General features: G+C 39.7%; 5 protein-coding genes across 6 annotated transcripts; 3 read left to right on the top strand and 2 right to left on the bottom strand.

The window, feature by feature from the left end:
• Positions 1 to 89: 89 nt before the first annotated feature.
• LOC137875697 (post-GPI attachment to proteins factor 2-like) lies at positions 90 to 2,876 on the bottom strand. 2 transcript variants are annotated; one of them, XM_068715172.1, is made up of 6 exons: positions 2,578 to 2,875; positions 2,170 to 2,343; positions 1,835 to 2,084; positions 1,467 to 1,573; positions 1,263 to 1,371; positions 90 to 1,141 (listed from the first exon to the last, which is right to left on the bottom strand). In XM_068715172.1, exons 2-6 carry the CDS (start codon positions 2,335 to 2,337, stop codon positions 1,011 to 1,013), a joined length of 765 nt encoding a protein of 254 aa, XP_068571273.1. In that variant the 5' UTR covers positions 2,338 to 2,343; positions 2,578 to 2,875; the 3' UTR covers positions 90 to 1,010. The 2 variants fall into 2 exon arrangements, with proteins under 2 accessions (XP_068571273.1, XP_068571264.1); XM_068715163.1 differs by having other exon boundaries at positions 2,170 to 2,876.
• Positions 2,877 to 3,067: 191 nt separating this feature from the next.
• On the top strand, positions 3,068 to 8,315 carry chrna10a (cholinergic receptor, nicotinic, alpha 10a). Its single transcript, XM_068715184.1, has 5 exons — positions 3,068 to 3,433; positions 4,295 to 4,440; positions 4,610 to 4,764; positions 5,243 to 5,775; positions 5,871 to 8,315. Exons 1-5 carry the CDS (start codon positions 3,298 to 3,300, stop codon positions 6,569 to 6,571), a joined length of 1,671 nt encoding a protein of 556 aa, XP_068571285.1. The 5' UTR covers positions 3,068 to 3,297; the 3' UTR covers positions 6,572 to 8,315.
• LOC137875687 (olfactory receptor 52N5-like) lies at positions 8,315 to 9,283 on the bottom strand. Its single transcript, XM_068715151.1, has one exon. It carries the CDS (start codon positions 9,281 to 9,283, stop codon positions 8,354 to 8,356), a length of 930 nt encoding a protein of 309 aa, XP_068571252.1. The 3' UTR covers positions 8,315 to 8,353.
• A 3,702-nt stretch (positions 9,284 to 12,985) lies between these two features.
• On the top strand, positions 12,986 to 13,927 carry LOC137869457 (olfactory receptor 52B2-like). The gene has a single exon (XM_068707032.1). It carries the CDS (start codon positions 12,986 to 12,988, stop codon positions 13,925 to 13,927), a length of 942 nt encoding a protein of 313 aa, XP_068563133.1.
• Positions 13,928 to 17,050: 3,123 nt separating this feature from the next.
• Positions 17,051 to 17,992, top strand: LOC137868721 (olfactory receptor 52B2-like). The gene has a single exon (XM_068706030.1). The coding sequence runs from the start codon at positions 17,051 to 17,053 to the stop codon at positions 17,990 to 17,992; it is 942 nt and encodes a 313-aa protein (XP_068562131.1).
• The last annotated feature ends 708 nt before the right edge of the window (positions 17,993 to 18,700 follow it).

Here is an 18,700-nt window from a genome sequence, read left to right as displayed (position 1 = left end):
CAATGTACTTTAGTTCAATGTTATGCTTTAAAATTGGAACAAATGGGATTGATTTAGCATACATTTAAAATATTGTGATAAATACTGACTATTCTTTTTAATAATGCAACTTTGTTGACCAATCCTTGACGTATGAATGTCTAACTTGATATTTATTTGTAGCCTCTGCATGTTGGAGGACTTTTTTAATGAATTAACTGATCTTAATTTACACTAGCAAATGAAACAACCACACGTAAAAAACTGAGTTTTCTGAGTTTGTTGTAAATTGATATGATTCAACGTCTTGCTCGTGCTTGACCTGTACTTGCATCATCAGGGCCGGCTTTGGGGGAGGATGACAAGAAGCTTCAGAGGTATTGAATTCATGTTATGGGGTATAGCATACACTCATAACACCATCACATAAGGATGGACATTTTGCAAAGTGGTGCATAAAATAACATAAAGCAAAATAATGTGTCACTAAGGTGCAGTGGTTGCTGTTAAAACTCTAAAAGAAACATTACGGTGATTTGCCTTTGTACATGGCCACTGGGCCACTGGGTTGTACCTGCTGCAGATTAACAACAGGGCATTAAGGTCACATGTAGTACAGATAATTCACATTAGAGAACTGCTGCATGATTTCAAAATGTAGACCAAGCATGCAGTTGTTGAAGGACTGTCACTTTACTTTGGCACACATACAGTAAGACCACATCTTGTTGTTGTGCATTGTACAAAAGTTAAAATTCCACATTACATAACATGTTGTACTGTGTGTAGGTGAAGGTATCTGTGAATGAGACACTGAGGCAAAAAAAAAAGCACACACAGCTCACTGAATTGACCATACAGTAGCACATGTGCTTGTCTGACATCTACACCCTTTAAGGACTTAAGAGCCGCCATCATGTAAATATGTGGAAAAGGCCTTCATCCCACTCTTCCCCTTGAGCAGTGTCCAGGCTGTTAACATCAGATGACTGTGTGGTGGTGCATTCAGAACGTCGTCCTTGAGTTTCTAGTCAGAAGTCTTTATCTTCAGAGGTCGAAATGACCATGACCTCCCGGCTCTTAAAGTCCCACACTGCTGTGAGATGGAAGGCCATATTGGAGAAAACCACCAGATACTCAAACAGGGCGAATAAAGTGTAACCTGTGAAAAGAAGAAACAGAGCTACATGATGGACATGCTTTGTGTCATTTTCCTTTAAGCGCTGTTATCGCCCCTTACAGATTAGATCAAAATGATCAAACTGACTTAATAGCCAACTTACTCCCCGATTCGCAGTACATGTTGTGTTTCCAATAAAAGAATCCGGCGAAAGCACAGAAGGACATGTTAAGAAGTAAGAAGCGCACTTTCCAACAGTGAGACTTGGCATCCTGTAAGGGAGACGAAAATAAAGCAGAAATGGACGGAAATGCTGCAAATGGCATGAGAAATTTCAGTCTGTTGTGAGTGATCTGGCATTCCTTACCTCAGGACTTAAGGAATGCTTCTTAATAGTTTTCCATAAACGGCAGGTTGTCAGCATGTAGATAAGGGAACTGACAAGGAAGAGCACAAAGCCTTCCTTATGTACAACTAAAAATATACAAAAAGAGGGAAACATTTAGTCATTGTCATAATCAATTTCCAAATAAAACACTTTTAGCCAATGCATCAGTGGGCTAAGGCTATATCGTACTTCAAACAATTGAAAATATAAAAACATTTATTTATTACTAATTCAATATATGTCCGGTGGGTTATTCATTTCGCTGAATAGATCAGTTTAGAATATAAATCAAAGGGAAAGCAGAGGTTTGAACAAAACCTCTCCAATAAAAACAATGGATGACTCACAGAATGTTTCACTTGACGACACATATGTGAGCAGCAAGAGGCCGAGGTTCTCACAAACAGAAAAGGCCAGGCTGAAGCGACTGAGTAAACTCTCCGGGAACCTGGAGGAAAAGCGCGCCTTGTAAAATTTGAAGTAGGTAAACGCCACCAGGAGCCTCGGAGCCGAGTGCAGTCCGATACAGAACCGCCATATGTGGCACTCGGGGCTCAGGCTTATTGAGGCACTGATGGATGGCAGGTAATTAGGGACCTGGGAACACACAGGGACGGTTTAGTACAACACGAGCGTCTTAAGAAAACCATGGCTGGTGCAGTTTGAAAAATAAGGAAATTACCCGGCAATGTGTACCAGTCGAGTCCTCATAATGAAAAACAGAGGATATGAAGACGCAGGTTATTAGTCCAAGCAGTGGTAGGCACACAGTACACACAACACAGGCGCTGAATGACACCCTGATGACCAGGGGCCCCTCGTGCCCCAAGATACTGGAGCCTTGTAGCATCTTGGTCTGAAACAGTGGAAAACGCCTCATTTAAAAGCATCTTGCAAAGGCGAGGCAGGTATAATGCATGTGACATGATTCACGTTCTCCAAATACAATAGGCTGCATATGACGGATTTATGGAGATTAGTAAAAATGTGTGACATGCTGTCAATTTTCACTCAGTCATTTGGGGACATTTTAATACACATGCATGCATTAAGTGAACATCTGAACTCTGAAAAAACGGAATCAACGTACCTCCACTAGGTTTGCTGTTTACCAATAACTGCCACCACACACTGCACGCTCTTGGCTTGTCAATAACTACGCTATTACAATAACATACTTGGTATCGCTGCTGCAGGATGGACCTGGATATTCCGGAGACACCAACAATAGCATAAAGTGCCTCAAAGGGAGCTGGGGATCATGCAGCTAATCTTACATTCCTGTGACACTTTTTGCATCCACTAAATGTCCCTTGATCGCTGCCAAAAGACGAGAATAGGCCCGCGGGTGCAGCATTCTCCTCCTTGAGCGACAGATAGCAGGAGGACAACACAGTCAGTGCGTGGAAACCAGCAGCACCCCGGAAGAGAAAGCGAGCGGAGGAGAGTGCTGAGGATGCTACGTTTGTGCGTCGCAGCCTGTCAAAGAATGACGCTCAGATCATAATGTTAAATGATGTATAAAAGCCGGTCTGTTATCAATAATAAGGAGCTCATTTAAAACAAATATTGTTTTGTCGCTATCGGGACTGGGAGCTATCCGCGGTGCTGCACGAGAGCAAACAAATGATCCATTTTCATTTTTTGTATTTTGTTATTTTTTTCATAATCATATTCTATCTCCGTCTGTGTGTATGGTATGTGTGTGTATGGTATGTGGTTAACACGTGGTGCCGCCCCGCCTCTCCTCTCCTGTCTTCTCCTCTCTGGTGGTGTCAGTCGTCGCAGCTCTGCTTGTGATCTTTAGTGAATGAAACTCTTGAGGCAAACAGCAGCCCAGATGCTTCTTTGGGATCTTGGGATCGAGATTATTTGGTTCAGCAAGATGAAACGATGGAGAGCCCAAACTTTATGTCGCTTGCTTCTGTGTGTCAGTATTTTACCAAGTAAGTTTTCATTCATTTTATTTATTTTAATTTACCCCATGTGCTTTAATAAAAATGCATTTTTAATTATTATTATTTCATTTAATTTGTTTTGCAGTTTTATGTTTATTCCAGAGATAAATCCTCCAACGATGTGCCAGACAAGATGACGACGATGTTAAAAACATGTGCATACAATATTGCCTTATCGTCTCTGTTCCGCAGAGCTCTGAGAATGTTAGTGTTGATTTCCTCTCAGATTTTCATTCCTCTTCCAAGCAAGCCCACAATCTGAAAACCAGTTGTTCAGGGATTTGCTATCATCATAATCCCGTAGACCTTCTTTGCATCCAGCTCAGAGGCTTTATTGAAACAGCGTTTCAGGGTTAACATCTGGCTGGCCCAAATCCATTGTTGACAGAGAGACAAGCTCCTGTTAGAAAAATACTAGTGTTTCCATTTTAAAACTATTAATACATCTTATATCAGGGTTCCTGGTAACTCGTAACAATTAATGTAGAAATAACATGAAAAATGTCCTTATTAAAACGTTAATATCAACACATGCTTAAGTGTGACCACAGAAAATCACTGCTGGCAGATATACCAGAACTCTTTCTAGAGCTTTATGGCAATCTGACAATCCTCTTTGTCCCCTTCCACCATCTGTCATGCATTCACACATTCTCCTCAGCATCCATATCACTGCATTCACTCTGAAAGTCACTGGGCAGAAAATAGATGTGATCAGAACTGATCACATCCAAAAATCCTGTGCAGAAAATACTTTCCCTGACTAAAGAAATATGAACAAAAGTAACTGAAACACAACATGTGCTTTTTTGGCAATGTGACTGTAAATCGTTTCTCTCCCTGTCTTAGCCTGTTGGTGTGCTCATGGCAAATACGCTCAGAAGCTCCTGAATGATTTATTCACCGACTATACTAGCGCGCTGAGGCCTGTGGAGGACACAAGCACCATACTGAATGTGACCCTGCAGGTTACGCTGTCACAAATAATCGACATGGTAAAACACAGCGGTGAACACCAGATCTGAGCAGATACCCACTCAATAATGCCATGTTTATATTTCACCATATCCCGGTTTTACCTACAATATGCCCCCCCCCCCCCCCCCCCCCCCCCCCTTCTTCCCCCGTTGTCAAGTATTTTCTATAATTTCTAATGTTTTACAGGATGAGAGAAACCAAGTTTTGACTGCATATTTATGGATAAGGCAAGTGTGGGTTGATGCACACCTCAAATGGAATAAAGACGATTACGATGGACTCGATACCATCCGCATACCTAGTAGTTATGTATGGAGACCTGATATAGTCCTATATAACAAGTAGGTCGGACTGGTATTGAGTTGATCATTCAGTGACTATCCTAGTGTGGCCTCTGTCGGTCAGAATAAAAGGCACAAGCTGAACAGTCCTTGAAGCCATTATTCATAGGAGTGTCCAGGCCTCTGTCTGCTTTTTATACAGAAGAATGCTGAGGAAAAAAACTGCTGAAAATTTACAATTTAAGTCAGAGGTATCACTTTTATGCCAAAAAAAGCAGATTTTCGACCAGGGAGTGACAAATTAACTTACATATAACCTGATGACAGCTATATGTACAATAACATGCAGACACATGTAAACACTTTGCATTACTGAAATGATGTAAAACGCAGACAAAACACTGAGGAACGAGTGCAACTCTCCCAAATGTGTTGACTCTCCCCTCAGTTGGTGCACTTGTGCCTTTGCATCCTGATCTTAAAGGTATCCAACATATCTAAATGTGCTCTTGGTATGAACATTGTCTTTGTTTTTCAGTGCTGACGATCACTTCACTGGCTCCATGGACACCAATGTGGTGATCCGCCATGATGGCCAGATCATGTGGGATTCCCCTGCAATCACGAAGAGCTCCTGCAAAGTGGACGTGTCTTTCTTCCCCTTCGATGCTCAGCAGTGCAGGTTCACATACGGCTCCTGGACCTACAACGGTAACCAGCTGGACATCCTGAACGCCATGGAGAGCGCTGACCTGGCTGACCTGGTGGACAATGTGGAGTGGGAGGTGCTGGGAATGCTGGCCAAGAAGAACATCATTCAGTATGGCTGCTGCGCTGACCCGTACCCTGATGTGACCTACACACTGAAACTGAAGAGAAGAGCGTCCTTTTATGTCTACAACTTGCTCATACCGTGTGTGATGATCTCTTTCCTGGCACCACTGGGCTTCTACCTGCCCGCTGACTCTGGAGAGAAGGTGTCTTTGGGTGTCACCGTGATGCTGGCACTGACTGTCTTCCAGCTGTTGGTTGCAGAGATCATGCCACCCTCTGAGAATGTGCCACTTATTGGTAAGGGCCATAAAATGGGGTCAAATCCCAGAAATTGTGTGACGACTGCGAGTTGGAACTCTGTGTTGATTTCGCTGTCTCCTTTGCTTCCACAGGAAAGTATTACATTGCAACGATGACCATGATCACGGCCTCCACTGCCCTGACCATCTTCATCATGAACATACACCACTGTGGCCCCGATGCCAAGCCTGTTCCCAAGTGGGCCAAGAAAGTCATTCTGCAGTACATGGCCAGAATGTTTTTTGTCTTTGAAGTCGGGGAGAACTGCTTGTCGCCGCAGCCGGAGAAACAGGAGCCTCCACCTGTGAAGAACACCAACTGCAGCATGAATGGTCAGGCAGGACCGGGCAGAGAGGACTGCGTCTTCAAAATGGAGAGAGGACAAGAGACAGTGGGCTGTTTCAACGCCGAGGAGAGGGAAGACGTGGATCAGATGATGAGCCCAATAGGCTCCATTGGGAAGAACCCCACCAACAACTACAGCACTTGGAAGAATGGCATTTTCATGAGCATGGACTGTGGAGAGGCAGGGGGTCAGAGGAGATGCAGGAAGGGAGGTGTGAGTGATGGAGAGAGACGAGACGGAGAGGTTTCCTGCAACAGCCAAAGCAACGAGAGGCAGCTACTGCGTAACATTGAGTACATAGCCAACTGTTACAGAGATCAGAGGGCAACGCAGAAAAGGACTGGGGAGTGGAAGAAAGTAGCTAAAGTCTTAGACCGCTTCTTTATGTGGATATTTTTCATCATGGTGTTTTTCATGAGCCTTCTCATCATGTGCAAAGCGATCTAAGTAACTAATCTAATTCATTAATTGAGATTGAACTAACATTGAGATTGCACTTTTTCCTATGGTCCTATGGCAGCCATCACCCACCCGACTGTAGTCCTGATAATTAGAATTAGATGTTTAATACAAGTTTTGTTCATCGGTTTTGTTGTTGACAACTTGCACTCCCCAACGTTTGCCCCAATACTGTGTGAAAGTTCACACAGGTTCAGCAAAGAAATAGTCAGTTAGTAAATCAACACATTTTTCCACAGTTGTGTGTTTTTTAAAAGTTTTAAATATATAAAATATGGATTAGTTTCTGTACATGTATTTCCTTGTGTCTGAAGCAATAAGTCAAGCGATTACAAGATGCAACCCAAAGCAGTGACAAACAAATATGCTATCCATTGCTGCTTGACACATTTCAAAAATAATTATTTCTTTTTTAATCTGTTATAAATATTGTATCTGAGAAGTAACACACAGCAGTTCTGAAACCATTTAAAGTCACTCATTAGCTTGAGGTAATAATTGTTGCAATTTGCATATGTAATATACGTATATAAGTGATAGACTTTAGGAATCGGTGGAAAAGAAGAAGTACTTTATTAATCCCTCATTAGGGAAAATGTCATTTTACTCTCATGACATGAATCAGTTAAAGAGAGAGAATCATTCAACATTACAGAAGAGTCAATAAGCGATACAACCAGGCAAGCTTCTGTAAACCAAATCAGAGCAAGAGAAAACAGCGTCTCACTGGAGCTCACACGGATTATCGGTTAAATCCCCTGGATCATCTGCATTTGCTCTTCTCTCTATGCGTATTATCCCGGCTCTTTATGTTAAAGAACGGGCCGTGGCTCATTAATCTCAACCCGAAGGAAAGTAAAACGCTTAACTGTGCTTTGAATCATTGTCGGTTTGGAAAAACACTTTTTTTTGAGAGATGTGTAGAGTCAAGTGGAGAATTGTTTTTCAGTCAGAATGAAACTTAGTCAGACCTCAAGAACTGTTAGAGAGCTCTGGTCGACCTTTCATCAAGAGGTCATCCTACAGCCTCTTTACAAAAGGAAAGGATTTCAGGTTTTATTCAGTACGTCACTTTAGGATTTTGTCATTCAATAAGAAAAGTAAAATGAAGTTTAAAAAGTTACCTCAAACAACACCTCAAAAACCAAAAAAATGTTGGGAAATTTTGAGTATGTATGTGAGTTTTAGGGTAATGTGTGTTGGGTAAGCTAAAACCATTGTAAGCACAATATTATGTGCACAACAAATATTGTGTTGTACTGTAGTGACACTGTATTTTCATCTTACGTGAGTTGACTTTAGTCACAGTCTGTTTGAAATGTGTACGCTCCATGAAACATGACCATTATCCCTGGAACAAATAACATGACTACACACTAAACTTATCATAACACTCCTTATTATAGGAAGCGTTTAGGCAAGGCCAACATAAATGGTGATTATAGTGATTTTCATGCTATTCTAGCATTAAGACACAAGAGGTTGGTAGAGAGCTTGTCACTGGAGCACACGGGGGCCAGTAGACCCTCATTATATTGTCTTTACACTTCATGATGACACTTTGATGTGTTGAGCTTTAAAATTCAACTTGCAAATAGTACAGATGTATCCATAAACCACATGGAATTTGGTAACAGAAGACAATGACATAATAAAATCTGAATTTTACAGACAAGAGTATGCGGAAAGATTTGCAACTGAAATAAAAATGGTTTCAATTGAAACAGGTGTAACATGTTTTTATGTGTCTTTATGTTCAAAGTAACAGTATCAGGTTGGAGTCACTTTTCTTTGCAGTATTTGAATAATTTTATCACGTAATGATCTTGATTGCATTCCATAAATGATTGGATTTAAATTAGCAGGGACCACATGAAATAAGATGTATGCAATTTTCCTTAAATCTGGGTGATTTGGAAAACGATGCAATATGATCGTTAAGAACCCCGACCAGAGCATAATAAGATAAAGAACGAGGTGGCTGGCGCAGGTTTGAAGTGCCCTGTTATTCAAGTCTTTGTTTTTCTTGATCCAGCAGATGACAGCTATTCTGAAATAGGTCACAGCTATGCCTCCCATTGAGCAACTGAACAGCAACACAGTGAAAAAGAGTCCATAGATGTTGTTGACGGACACATCCTCGCAGGAAAGCTTGAACAGCGACGCGTTGTCGCAATAAGCGTTTTGTATAACCGACCTACAACGGGACAGCCTCACTGTGAGGCCGATCAAAACAGACACCAGCACTAATGACACCGTCCACGCGGTTGCTGACAGCACAACCACAGCTTTGGTGGTCATAATGGAGCCGTACCTCAAGGGGTGACATATCGCCACGTATCTGTCGATTGCCATAATGATGAGAATCATGTGCGAGGCGGACCCGAACGTGTGGCTGTGAAAGGCCTGAACCACGCACTGGTTGTAGGTGATTAACCTCTCTGTTGAAATGATGTGAGCCATCAGCCGAGGCAGCAGCACCGTGTTCCCTATGAGGTCATTGATGGAGAGGTTACAAAACAGAATGTACATGGGCTGGTGCAAGCTCTTCTCAGTGATGATAAGCACAAGGACTCCGATGTTGGAGCAAAGCAGGGTAAAGTAGACAAACAGCAGTAAGAAAAACAGAGGGTAGGTGAACTGTGGGGATATGTCGAAGCCTTGGATCTTGAGGATATCACTCGTCATGTTGCTTTCCATTCCGTTTAAACTGATGAAAGACCGAAGAGAGAAAAGAAACGTCAGAAGCTTTCGTAGTGATGGGTGTAACGACAAATGAATCAGCACGCTTTTTGAGTAGCATGTGTTAGGCATCGTTATTAATTGCACATTTCATTCTTTATCTCAAAAAGACAAAGTGGAAAAAAAGAAGTCAAATATGGATAATAAATGAAATACTTACAACAACGGATAAGAATACAAGAAAAGCATCAAACACGTTGAGTTTAAAGGCAATACTTACTTCTGTGACAATTCAATTCAGTCTCCTGCAGAAACACTGAGCACAAATGTGTTCTGTGCTGGTAGGAACATTTACATTATGAACACAGAATTAAGCATACATTTGTCACTTTCTGTACATTAAAGTGACATGAAATGTTACACTACAACAATGCTGAGCTTTATCCTGCACATTAATGCTCAACGAAAACCTACAAAGCTCCCTGCCTGTGGAGGTGAGAATCCCAACTCAGCTGCCAGATCTTGATCTCTTTTATGTTCAGCGTGATTAACATGTGACGTCAAACCACTGTCCTCACCGCAAGAGCGCCAGCGCCTAGTAACCAGCTCAAACTAAGATAGACATCTAATGTTGTCATACAGATGTTAACGACGAATTGTATTTAGAATCAAATATGCCCTTGTCTTGATTGTAGAAGTGTTGTATATTTACAGGGACTGTTGCAAAAACCAGGTCGCTCATTAAGAGTATGCTATATTTAGAATATTTGCACCGGACAGCTGTACAGTCGATGTTTGGGACGGGGAACTGATGCCGTTATCTTTGCTCTTGTCAAAGCCGGCAGTCATTTTTAGTGGGGCCTTTCTTTGAGGTGGCTCAAATATGTTTTGCTGACGTGAGGTAACTCCTGACTGCTTCTCCGACAGCCATCGACACACACAGACTATGGATGAGTACCTCGTACAACTCCCCGCTTCAAAAAATCTGAACTATGTGCTTCATTTAGCGGCGGGTGTGACTACAAACAGAGTGGGAGGCTGTAGGGGAACTGGGCAAAAGTCTTGGGGAAGTAAAGTTTCCAAAAGACTCAGAGGTCATCACATCCATTTTTTGATAAAAGTCAACCTCTCTTCCTGTCATCAGTCAAACCCAACAAGTACTTTAAATTACTTATATTAATTGAACAAATTCAAAGTCTTTCTCTACCTGTACGGCATGCAACGACAATACAATTGAATCTAAATCTTAATTTAGATCAGTGTACATCACGGTTGACCTATTAATTGAGCAACTGATTGAAAGCTTTCTAATTTGTCTAGTTCTAATTCATTCTAACTCTGTTACAAACAGAGGATTCAGTAATGGCTGTGGATCAATATGTGTATGGATTAATATGTATAATCAAATCCACGGAACGAGTTAGGGTTAGGGTTTGCCTAACCTGAATGTGTTTGGGGTCAAAATGAAACCCATGGGAACACACACTCTACAAAGAAAGGGCGCAGATAGCAGATTTACTTTGCTGTAAGGCAACAGAACTAATTACTGAACCGAATCAAAGGCCTGATTGTTATCCAGATTCAATTGTTGTACAGGAGAAAGACCACAACAAATGATTAGAGGGTCAAATTAATTATTAATGCAACTCAAGGGTCCATCATGTCCATTTCTCTTGGGTGAGATGATTAGTCCTTCTCATTGTGTCCTAATGTCCAAACAGCTTGTTTGTGTGCACCAACAAGGCCCTTGATCCCAAAGGCCTGATGTGACCACTTCAGGGCGCTGTTTCAATTACTATATTTCTTCTGGGACATATAAACAAATAAGAAAAGTATATAATACAATGTATAGAATACACATATAATATATGATGCATTTTGAATGTATTGAGCCATTTGTCATATCCATTCAAACTGTGGATTTGTTCATAAAACATTTCAGTTTAATAGTGAGAAAACAAAGCAAAGATTTCAACCTCAACTGTGAACTTTAATCTGCTCAAATATGTTTCCATATTAAAACGCCTAAAGTAGAGATTAGAGTTAAGGAATCAAATGTTTACACGTTGTATGTCACATGCAGCCTCACATGTTACAGCCTCTCTTGGGTGTTATTAACCAACATCCTTCATCAGCAAACAACAAGGAATTACTAATTGTCCTGGGATTAATTACAATGTGAGACAGTTAATAATACCTCTTTTAACTATATCTCAAAGGGGCTCATTAATGAATGTGTTTTGACAAAGTAATGAGGCCTCTAGCTGATGTAACTCTGCCAATTTGTAGTGTATCATACATAACATTGCTGAAGATGGTTAAGTTTGAACAGATCATGTTTAGTATTTTTTTGTCGTTGTGTGATATCAACACAACATTTTCAAAGTAGTGGAAACTAAAGAAGAGAGGATTTCACATTCTTAATCAAGACTTCAGGTTTTGAGTAAGATGGACAGATGTCAGGCCTTCCCAGCAGTACTGTAGGACAAACATGTGGGCTCTGAAACAGACAGACAGTCAATTTCACGGGTCAAAGCGACTGTGACTGTGGAAACATAAAGAGGCTCGGCTCTTTTGATCGAGTGTAGAGACCTCGATACATTGAGCAAATGTAATAATTGCCGTAAGAAAAGAAAAAAAGAATATGTATACCTATGTGATTGAAAGGTATGATGTCAAATAAACGACAATTATTATAGTTAAGGTTGAAGTTTTTGTTCATCCTTATTTTCCTAGTAGAGGAAATTTGTTCTGAGGTTCACAAAAAGACAATCAACACAGTAAAACACAGAGCTAGAGCACAGCAATGGACATTGTGTACCAGGTATTCATATAGTTTGTCATAAAGACAAATATTTGTAGCTCTCCACTCGGTAAATGTCAACACCTTTAACAATGGATGTCTTTGTTTTAGACACATTCATATGGAGGAAAGACTCATCACACCAAGGCAACAAAAATCCTCTTCCTCTTTTTTTTCCTGACATTTATCTGATTCTCTCTGTTTGAATGCAGTTGGTCATGAAATCAGCTTCAGCTCTGGCTTTCTGAAAAGCCTCACATCATTACCAACTGCTGTTGTTTCAATAATACATTCTTCTATTGTTCTAATGGAGTTGCTTGTTATTCTTTTTTTGGTTGTATCTATGTTATTTAACTGTAATTTGAGGGCAGCTCTATAGTAAAGCCTTTAACACCATTGACTAGCCACAACAATACATAACTGAATGTATTTCTGCTGTAGTACCATAACTTTATTGTTGTCATTTGAGGAAACACGTATTTATATCGAATTTATTTGGGCATAAAACGAATATATTAAAAAGACACTACTCATTTTTTTTCTGGGATACAAACTAAGAGGATTTAATACAGATTCTGTGTTTCAACAGTTTGTTATTCTTTATAAAGGTTTTTATTTTTGTGCCCGTGTGTTTTCTGCCACCATCTACAGGCTGGGAGGGATACTGTATACGTAGGGCTTTAGACACATCTCTGGTCAATATCTCTACAGAAGTACTGTATTCATGATTGGAATGGCAATGAAAATCCCAGAGGCACAAGTGACGTGAACAAGTTATGGCTCTGGAAACAATAAAATAAAGCAGGATGTGTAGGAGCGGTCCTCAACAGTTCATTGTGACTGCTTTAGGTGCAATTTCTAACGATGACATTTCCTCCATTTATTTCTTATTAATCTACAGAAAGCAGAGAAAATAAATGGAGAACATATCTTTTTGGTTCAGCTCTGAGTTAACCCTCAACACATTTGTTATTCCACCTGGAGGAAAGTATCCCATATTTTTATTTGGTATTGCGATTTATTTCTTTAGCATTTTTTGCAACCTGACCTTGTTGAGCTTGATCATCCTGAAGAGGAACCTTCACAAGCCCATGTATTTCATCCTGCTTAGTCTTCCCCTCAATGACTTGATAGGCATAACTGCAATGCTACCGAAAGTGCTTTCAGACATCGTTACAGAGACAAACAAGGTCTACTATCCTCTCTGTGTTTTGCAAGCGTTCTTGCTCCACATGTACGGCGGCGGAATTCTGTTTATTCTTGCAGCAATGTCTTTTGATCGTTATGCTGCCATCTGCATGCCGTTGCGCTACAGCTCTGTCATGACCCCCAGAGTTGTCCTTTGTATTATCTCTCTAGTTTGGGGTCTCGACTTTGTCTTGATTGTATTATTGTTCTCTTTACAGGCAAGGCTTCCCAGGTGTAAGTCTGTGATCATGAATGTGTTCTGTGACAACCCATCTCTTCTGAAGCTCACGTGCGGAAACACGACGGTCAATAACATCATAGGGTTATTTAACACGGCTGTCATGCAAGCTGTGAGCGTGTCTATTCAGGCGTTTTCCTATGTGAAGATTCTGATCGCATGTCTGGTTACAAGGAGGTCTGAAGTAAAAACAAAAGCTGTCAACACGTGTGTTGCGCAGCTGCTCATATTGATCATTTTTGAGATCGTGGCAACGTTCACAATTTTATCTCACAGGTTCCAAAATGTCTCAGCGGACTTGCAAAAGATTATGGGCATGCTGATATTTCTTGTACCTCCGCTTCTGAATCCAATTGTATATGGACTGTATACAAGTGAAATACGAAACACTCTACTTACAGTCTTAAAAAGCAGAGTTACACAAGTGGGTTAACAGCGCTGACATTCTGTCTTATTGAGCAGCAAGGAAATTCATAACACCGTTATCCCCGGTAGTCTCTCTGATAATGTAAACAATTTCAACGATGCATGAAAGAGTAACAAGTGCATGAACCTGAACACAACCTGAAGTCACTTTTTTTTTTTCATGTGGAAACACTGCTTCCATATGAAAATGCATGTTTTCTACCGTAGGACAGGAAGCTTTACTCTGGATGTTTTTGATGATATATATTTTTTTTTTTTCAACACAGTGATCAGTCAATGATACAGAGTCAAGTTTAAAGTGTTGGGATAGGAGCACACTGGCATTGCATGTGATAATGCTAAGACAAATATGCTACTTGACTTTTTCTTGTTGTTACAAAAAAAAAGATTTTATTGTGATATTATCTTTTATGTTTCTATTGGGGTGTGCAGCACTTTGTGTTGTCTAAGTACAGTGGGTATATTAGTATACTGCACATAGTTTAGCAGGAAATACCTAATTCATCATTCACTACATTTTCATTTAAAGCCTTTTGTGAAACTGTCTCAGGCCTTTAGTCTCTTCTTTACTTGTTCTTATCATGTTCACATTTGATTGTATGTCTAAATATCGTTTGCTCTAATGAAGTGTCCACATTTTGTCTTACTTTCCATGCACTCTTACAATAATCACACTGTAATTATTGCAGAGTCCAAAATATATATACAAGATGTACAGATGTTTGATGTGTGGTCCATTTATAAAATTAAATCATTCTAAAACATATTTCATGTTTTTCCATAATTTATTGAAACCTTTCAACAAAGCTGCAGCTTTGGGCTTTCATGTGAAATATTTCACATTCATCCTAAAATAATATTGACTTTCAAATCCAGTATAACTTCATCTTTAAGCCAAATGAGTCTTTATACAGAATTATGTCACCTTTACATATCCTTTTATCCTTTCTTTGTGAATGGTTAAGGTTCTAATATTCATGTTAAGATATGACTATAAGCCTTTCCATACGGTGTGTTTAAGAGCAGCTTCTGGAGAGTTCCACTGTATGTCATTGAAATAGATGACAGGAGCTAATGTGAGAGAAGGACTGTGGAATTGAATCACAATAATGACTGAAATATTTCTTCAGAGCATATTGTTTGCTCTAGAGAAGTGTTCACATTTGTATTTACTTATCATGCACTTCAAAATATATACAAGATGTACAGATGTTTGCTGTGTTGGTCCATTAATAAAATAATATTTCATGTTTTTCCATAATTTATTGGAAACAAATACAAATCTGAAATACAGCACAATGAACAACACAAAACCAATTTAACTTTCATGATATCCTACTTCATAGTTAGATGAAAACCAAATACATATAGTCAACTATTTTTATAAACAAATTAAGAAGCTGAGGGAGAGGAAAAAAGCCCTGAAAAAATCCTTACCATACAATTTTATTAAAATCTTTATTTGCAATCCTTCTCTAATTCCTTTGGCAAATTTTTACAGCAAATACTGTAAATGAAGTGATGATGGAGACGGTATTTAATAAGGGACATTTTTTTCTAAATAACAGTAGGCCTACATATATACTCATCCAGTGGCGCTGGTCATTTTGCTGGGACTTAAAGCCCTGCATTTTAATTTATCGCTCCAATTATAGTTTTAAATGTAAGACTGTGAAAATAAGTATTTGAAAGACTCAGCAAGAGTCATTCCAGAGCCATTTAGAGTCGTATTGACAGGAAAGTCAGTGTGACTAGTGGAGGTAATGACCACCGTGTAATCGTTTTCTTTCTGCATCTAAAGCTAAATGACCAAGGCTGAGACCACCTTTATTTCTGTTGGTAAAGTCTGAGGGCCATGAAAATTTCAGCCCACGTCTGACCTCCTGCTTTACACGAGGAGAGCAAGGGAGCACACATGAAGGCCTGAACACAACACTGGTACTCCATAAGCAACCAGGGCTTCTGTGTCATATGGTATCACCAGGGCCAGCTACTCTCAGGAGTTACATCTTTAATCAGTCCATGTAGAATGGTGGGGTTCTTGTGTAATAGAACATATTTCCATTGTCATGTCTTGCCCTGCACCCTGTGTATCATGATGTGCTTGTAATTCCTCTAGCCAACATGTCAGCCGGGGCTATCATTTGCTAGAAGACTGTGAGGTGAAAGCTCCTGAAGTAGTATGTGAAACGCAGAATACCACAGACTTGCCACGACTTTCTACACTCAGGTGTCAAACATGTTACGTGCAGCACAGCTTCCGTATCCTTATCACTGGTGTCGGTATTAATGATGAAAAATATGTGGCGTGGTTAAGGGAAAAGACAACTAGGACATCCACAAGAGCTCTCTGCACTGAGCTGAATGCTGTACGGCACAACTATATTCATATACTTTGCAGCCAATGATGGAGCCGGCCTTCTTAATCAGTTTATTAAGTCTGCTGGTGTCTCCATTAGTCCTGGAATCCAGAGATACACGTATTTAAGTGTTTCCTCCGTTCTTCTATACAGTGAAGTTGGTGCCGTCCTTACTTTTAGGATCCTGAATGCCTCGTTGTGGAAGTCTGCATATTTGCTGTCAAAGCTCAAAACACTATGTTTTGTTATATCAAAGTTCCAAGATTGAAGGTATAGAAAAAGATTTTTGGAAAAAGAAAAATACATTTTATTTTATTTGTATTAATTTTGGCATATGGCAAACCTAAAAAAGAGCTGATGTACAATACATTACGACTACGTATATAGCCTAAGGATTTACTTTATTCATCATGTTTCAAAATCAACAAATATAAATTCCAAATATATATTACATGTATGCATATCTTACATAAGGCAGGGGACAGGTGATTAAAAAAAGTTTCAGTTTGTTTTCAACAATTGCACCACCTGACGTATTCTGCTCTACCCCCATGAGTCTTCTTTGTTTTTAAAGTAGTGGCAATAAATAACAGAGTCTTGCAGTGCAGGTGAGGATAATAGAATGTACTGCAACAAGTATACAACCAGCAGTACATTAGAATCAATGCATAGCACTTCATTCAAAATTGCTTGTTAAGAAAAACATTTCTTTCAGGTGAGAGTACATTTTTCAATTTCGAAGGCAACAGCATCATAAAGACGGTATAATTATGTATACAAATGCATCTTATATGGACTTACTAACACTGGTTCCATTGGACTTAAGTGCTACTCATATCTATCCAGTGTTTGCATTGGGCGCACTCACCTATCTTATTATTATCTTTTGCAACTTGTGTGTACTGTTAACTATTGCTGTGTGTAAAAATCTACACAAGCCCATGTTTATCCTCCTGTTCAACTTGCCCATTAGTGACATGGTGGGAGCCACAGCTTTCTTCCCTCATCTTCTTTTCAGCATTGTGACACAGAACAGAATGATCTCCCCGTCGGCATGTATTACTCAGGCTTTTCTGATTCATTTTTATGGCACCGGAAACTTGCTGATCTTGAGTGCCATGGCATACGACAGATACGTTGCTATATGTTGTCCTTTGAGGTATAATGCTATCATGAGTCCAAAAACTTTAATCACAATTATTTTTTTAATATGGTTTATAAATTTCTCAATGATAGTCACTTTGATTTTGTTGCTTACACGGTTCAAAATTTGCAGGACAAATATAGTGGATTTGTACTGTAACAATCCATCATTGATGAAACTGATCTGTGAGGACACAACAATAAACAGCTACTATGGGTTGTTTACTATAGTCTTACTCCAGGGCGGACCACTGTCAATAATAGCATACACATATGCACAGATTTTGCGTACATGTGTCAAGACTAATCACCCTGATGCCCGGAAAAAAGCCTTTCAGACATGTGGTGCACATTTAGTTGTTTTCTTAATCTTACAAATTAATACTGCCTTCACACTCATTACTCATCGCATTCAGGGTGCATCGCCGTACATGAGAAGGGTTCTTGGTATGTCAATCTTATTATTTCCCCCTTTCTTGGACCCGATTATTTATGGCCTGAAAACAACAGAACTGAAGCGGAGCATAGTGATGCTCCTAAAAAGAAATACTTGTTCATCCAAGTTGTAACCAGTTTTCTATTGTAGTTAGACATGATTAGAGGAGTCATGCACAATGTACACTTGCGTTATATATTATGTCGCCTAAACGAACAATGATTTCAGAATCCCCTTCTTTAAATGAAGGCTCCACTAGCAACAATATGCCATGTATTCCTGCACTGCGGAGAAGTTACACATCTCTGTGTTTGTTGATTATTTGTCTGATGAATATGTTGTGCATTTCTCTATCTAATGTTCACGTGAATGTTCGTACGTGTTTATCAGCACTTCACAGGTTACAGATTATTAACAGCCTGGGATTCATTTCTCATCCGAAGGTTGAAACTGTAGACTGTAAACTGTTTGAGTAGAAGGTAAGGAAAATGACATCAGCTGAGCACAATGAAGTGAATCACAGATCATTTTAAAACTGCTGACAGATGTGCATATGTAATATGTTTGACTAAAAGTTACAAAGTTACAAAAACCAAAAGGCAAACGTATCTCGCTGCAGGTACGAATGCACTTGCACTGACCAAATAACATGCAGTGAAAATGTATTGAAATGCAAAAATGAATATTCTGCTCTGTTTCAAATAATTCAGTAGCAAGTGTGTAAACTGTGTGCATGTCTCAACACTGAGTAAATTGTATGTACTATGTGGACTGTAAGGTGGACTACTGATGAGGAAATTAAAACAATATGATTCTGATTGTGGTCATGTTTTCCTTGACA

Source organism: Cebidichthys violaceus, unplaced genomic scaffold, assembly GCF_023349555.1.
Source record: "Cebidichthys violaceus isolate CVI_PGR_0920_01 unplaced genomic scaffold, fCebVio1.0.p SCAF_1, whole genome shotgun sequence".
NCBI lineage: Eukaryota > Metazoa > Chordata > Actinopteri > Perciformes > Stichaeidae > Cebidichthys > Cebidichthys violaceus.
Note: the sequence above shows the minus strand (reverse complement) of the source record. Positions and strands in the feature narration are given on the sequence as shown.

Excerpts from the sequence above, each read along its gene's own strand:
- LOC137875697 (XM_068715163.1), bottom strand. The coding sequence starts at position 2,367 with ATGAGGCGTTTTCCACTGTTTCAGACCAAGATGCTACAAGGCTCCAGT. Across the intron at positions 2,085-2,169 it reads CGACTGGTACACATTGCCGG|GTCCCTAATTACCTGCCATC; the intron begins GTAATTTCCTTA and ends GTGTGTTCCCAG. Across the intron at positions 1,142-1,262 it reads CATGTACTGCGAATCGGGGA|GTTACACTTTATTCGCCCTG; the intron begins GTAAGTTGGCTA and ends TTCTTTTCACAG.
- chrna10a (XM_068715184.1), top strand. The coding sequence starts at position 3,298 with ATGAAACTCTTGAGGCAAACAGCAGCCCAGATGCTTCTTTGGGATCTT. Across the intron at positions 3,434-4,294 it reads GTGTGTCAGTATTTTACCAA|CCTGTTGGTGTGCTCATGGC; the intron begins GTAAGTTTTCAT and ends TCCCTGTCTTAG. Across the intron at positions 4,765-5,242 it reads GATATAGTCCTATATAACAA|TGCTGACGATCACTTCACTG; the intron begins GTAGGTCGGACT and ends TTTGTTTTTCAG.
- LOC137875687 (XM_068715151.1), bottom strand. The coding sequence starts at position 9,283 with ATGGAAAGCAACATGACGAGTGATATCCTCAAGATCCAAGGCTTCGAC.
- LOC137869457 (XM_068707032.1), top strand. The coding sequence starts at position 12,986 with ATGGAGAACATATCTTTTTGGTTCAGCTCTGAGTTAACCCTCAACACA.
- LOC137868721 (XM_068706030.1), top strand. The coding sequence starts at position 17,051 with ATGTATACAAATGCATCTTATATGGACTTACTAACACTGGTTCCATTG.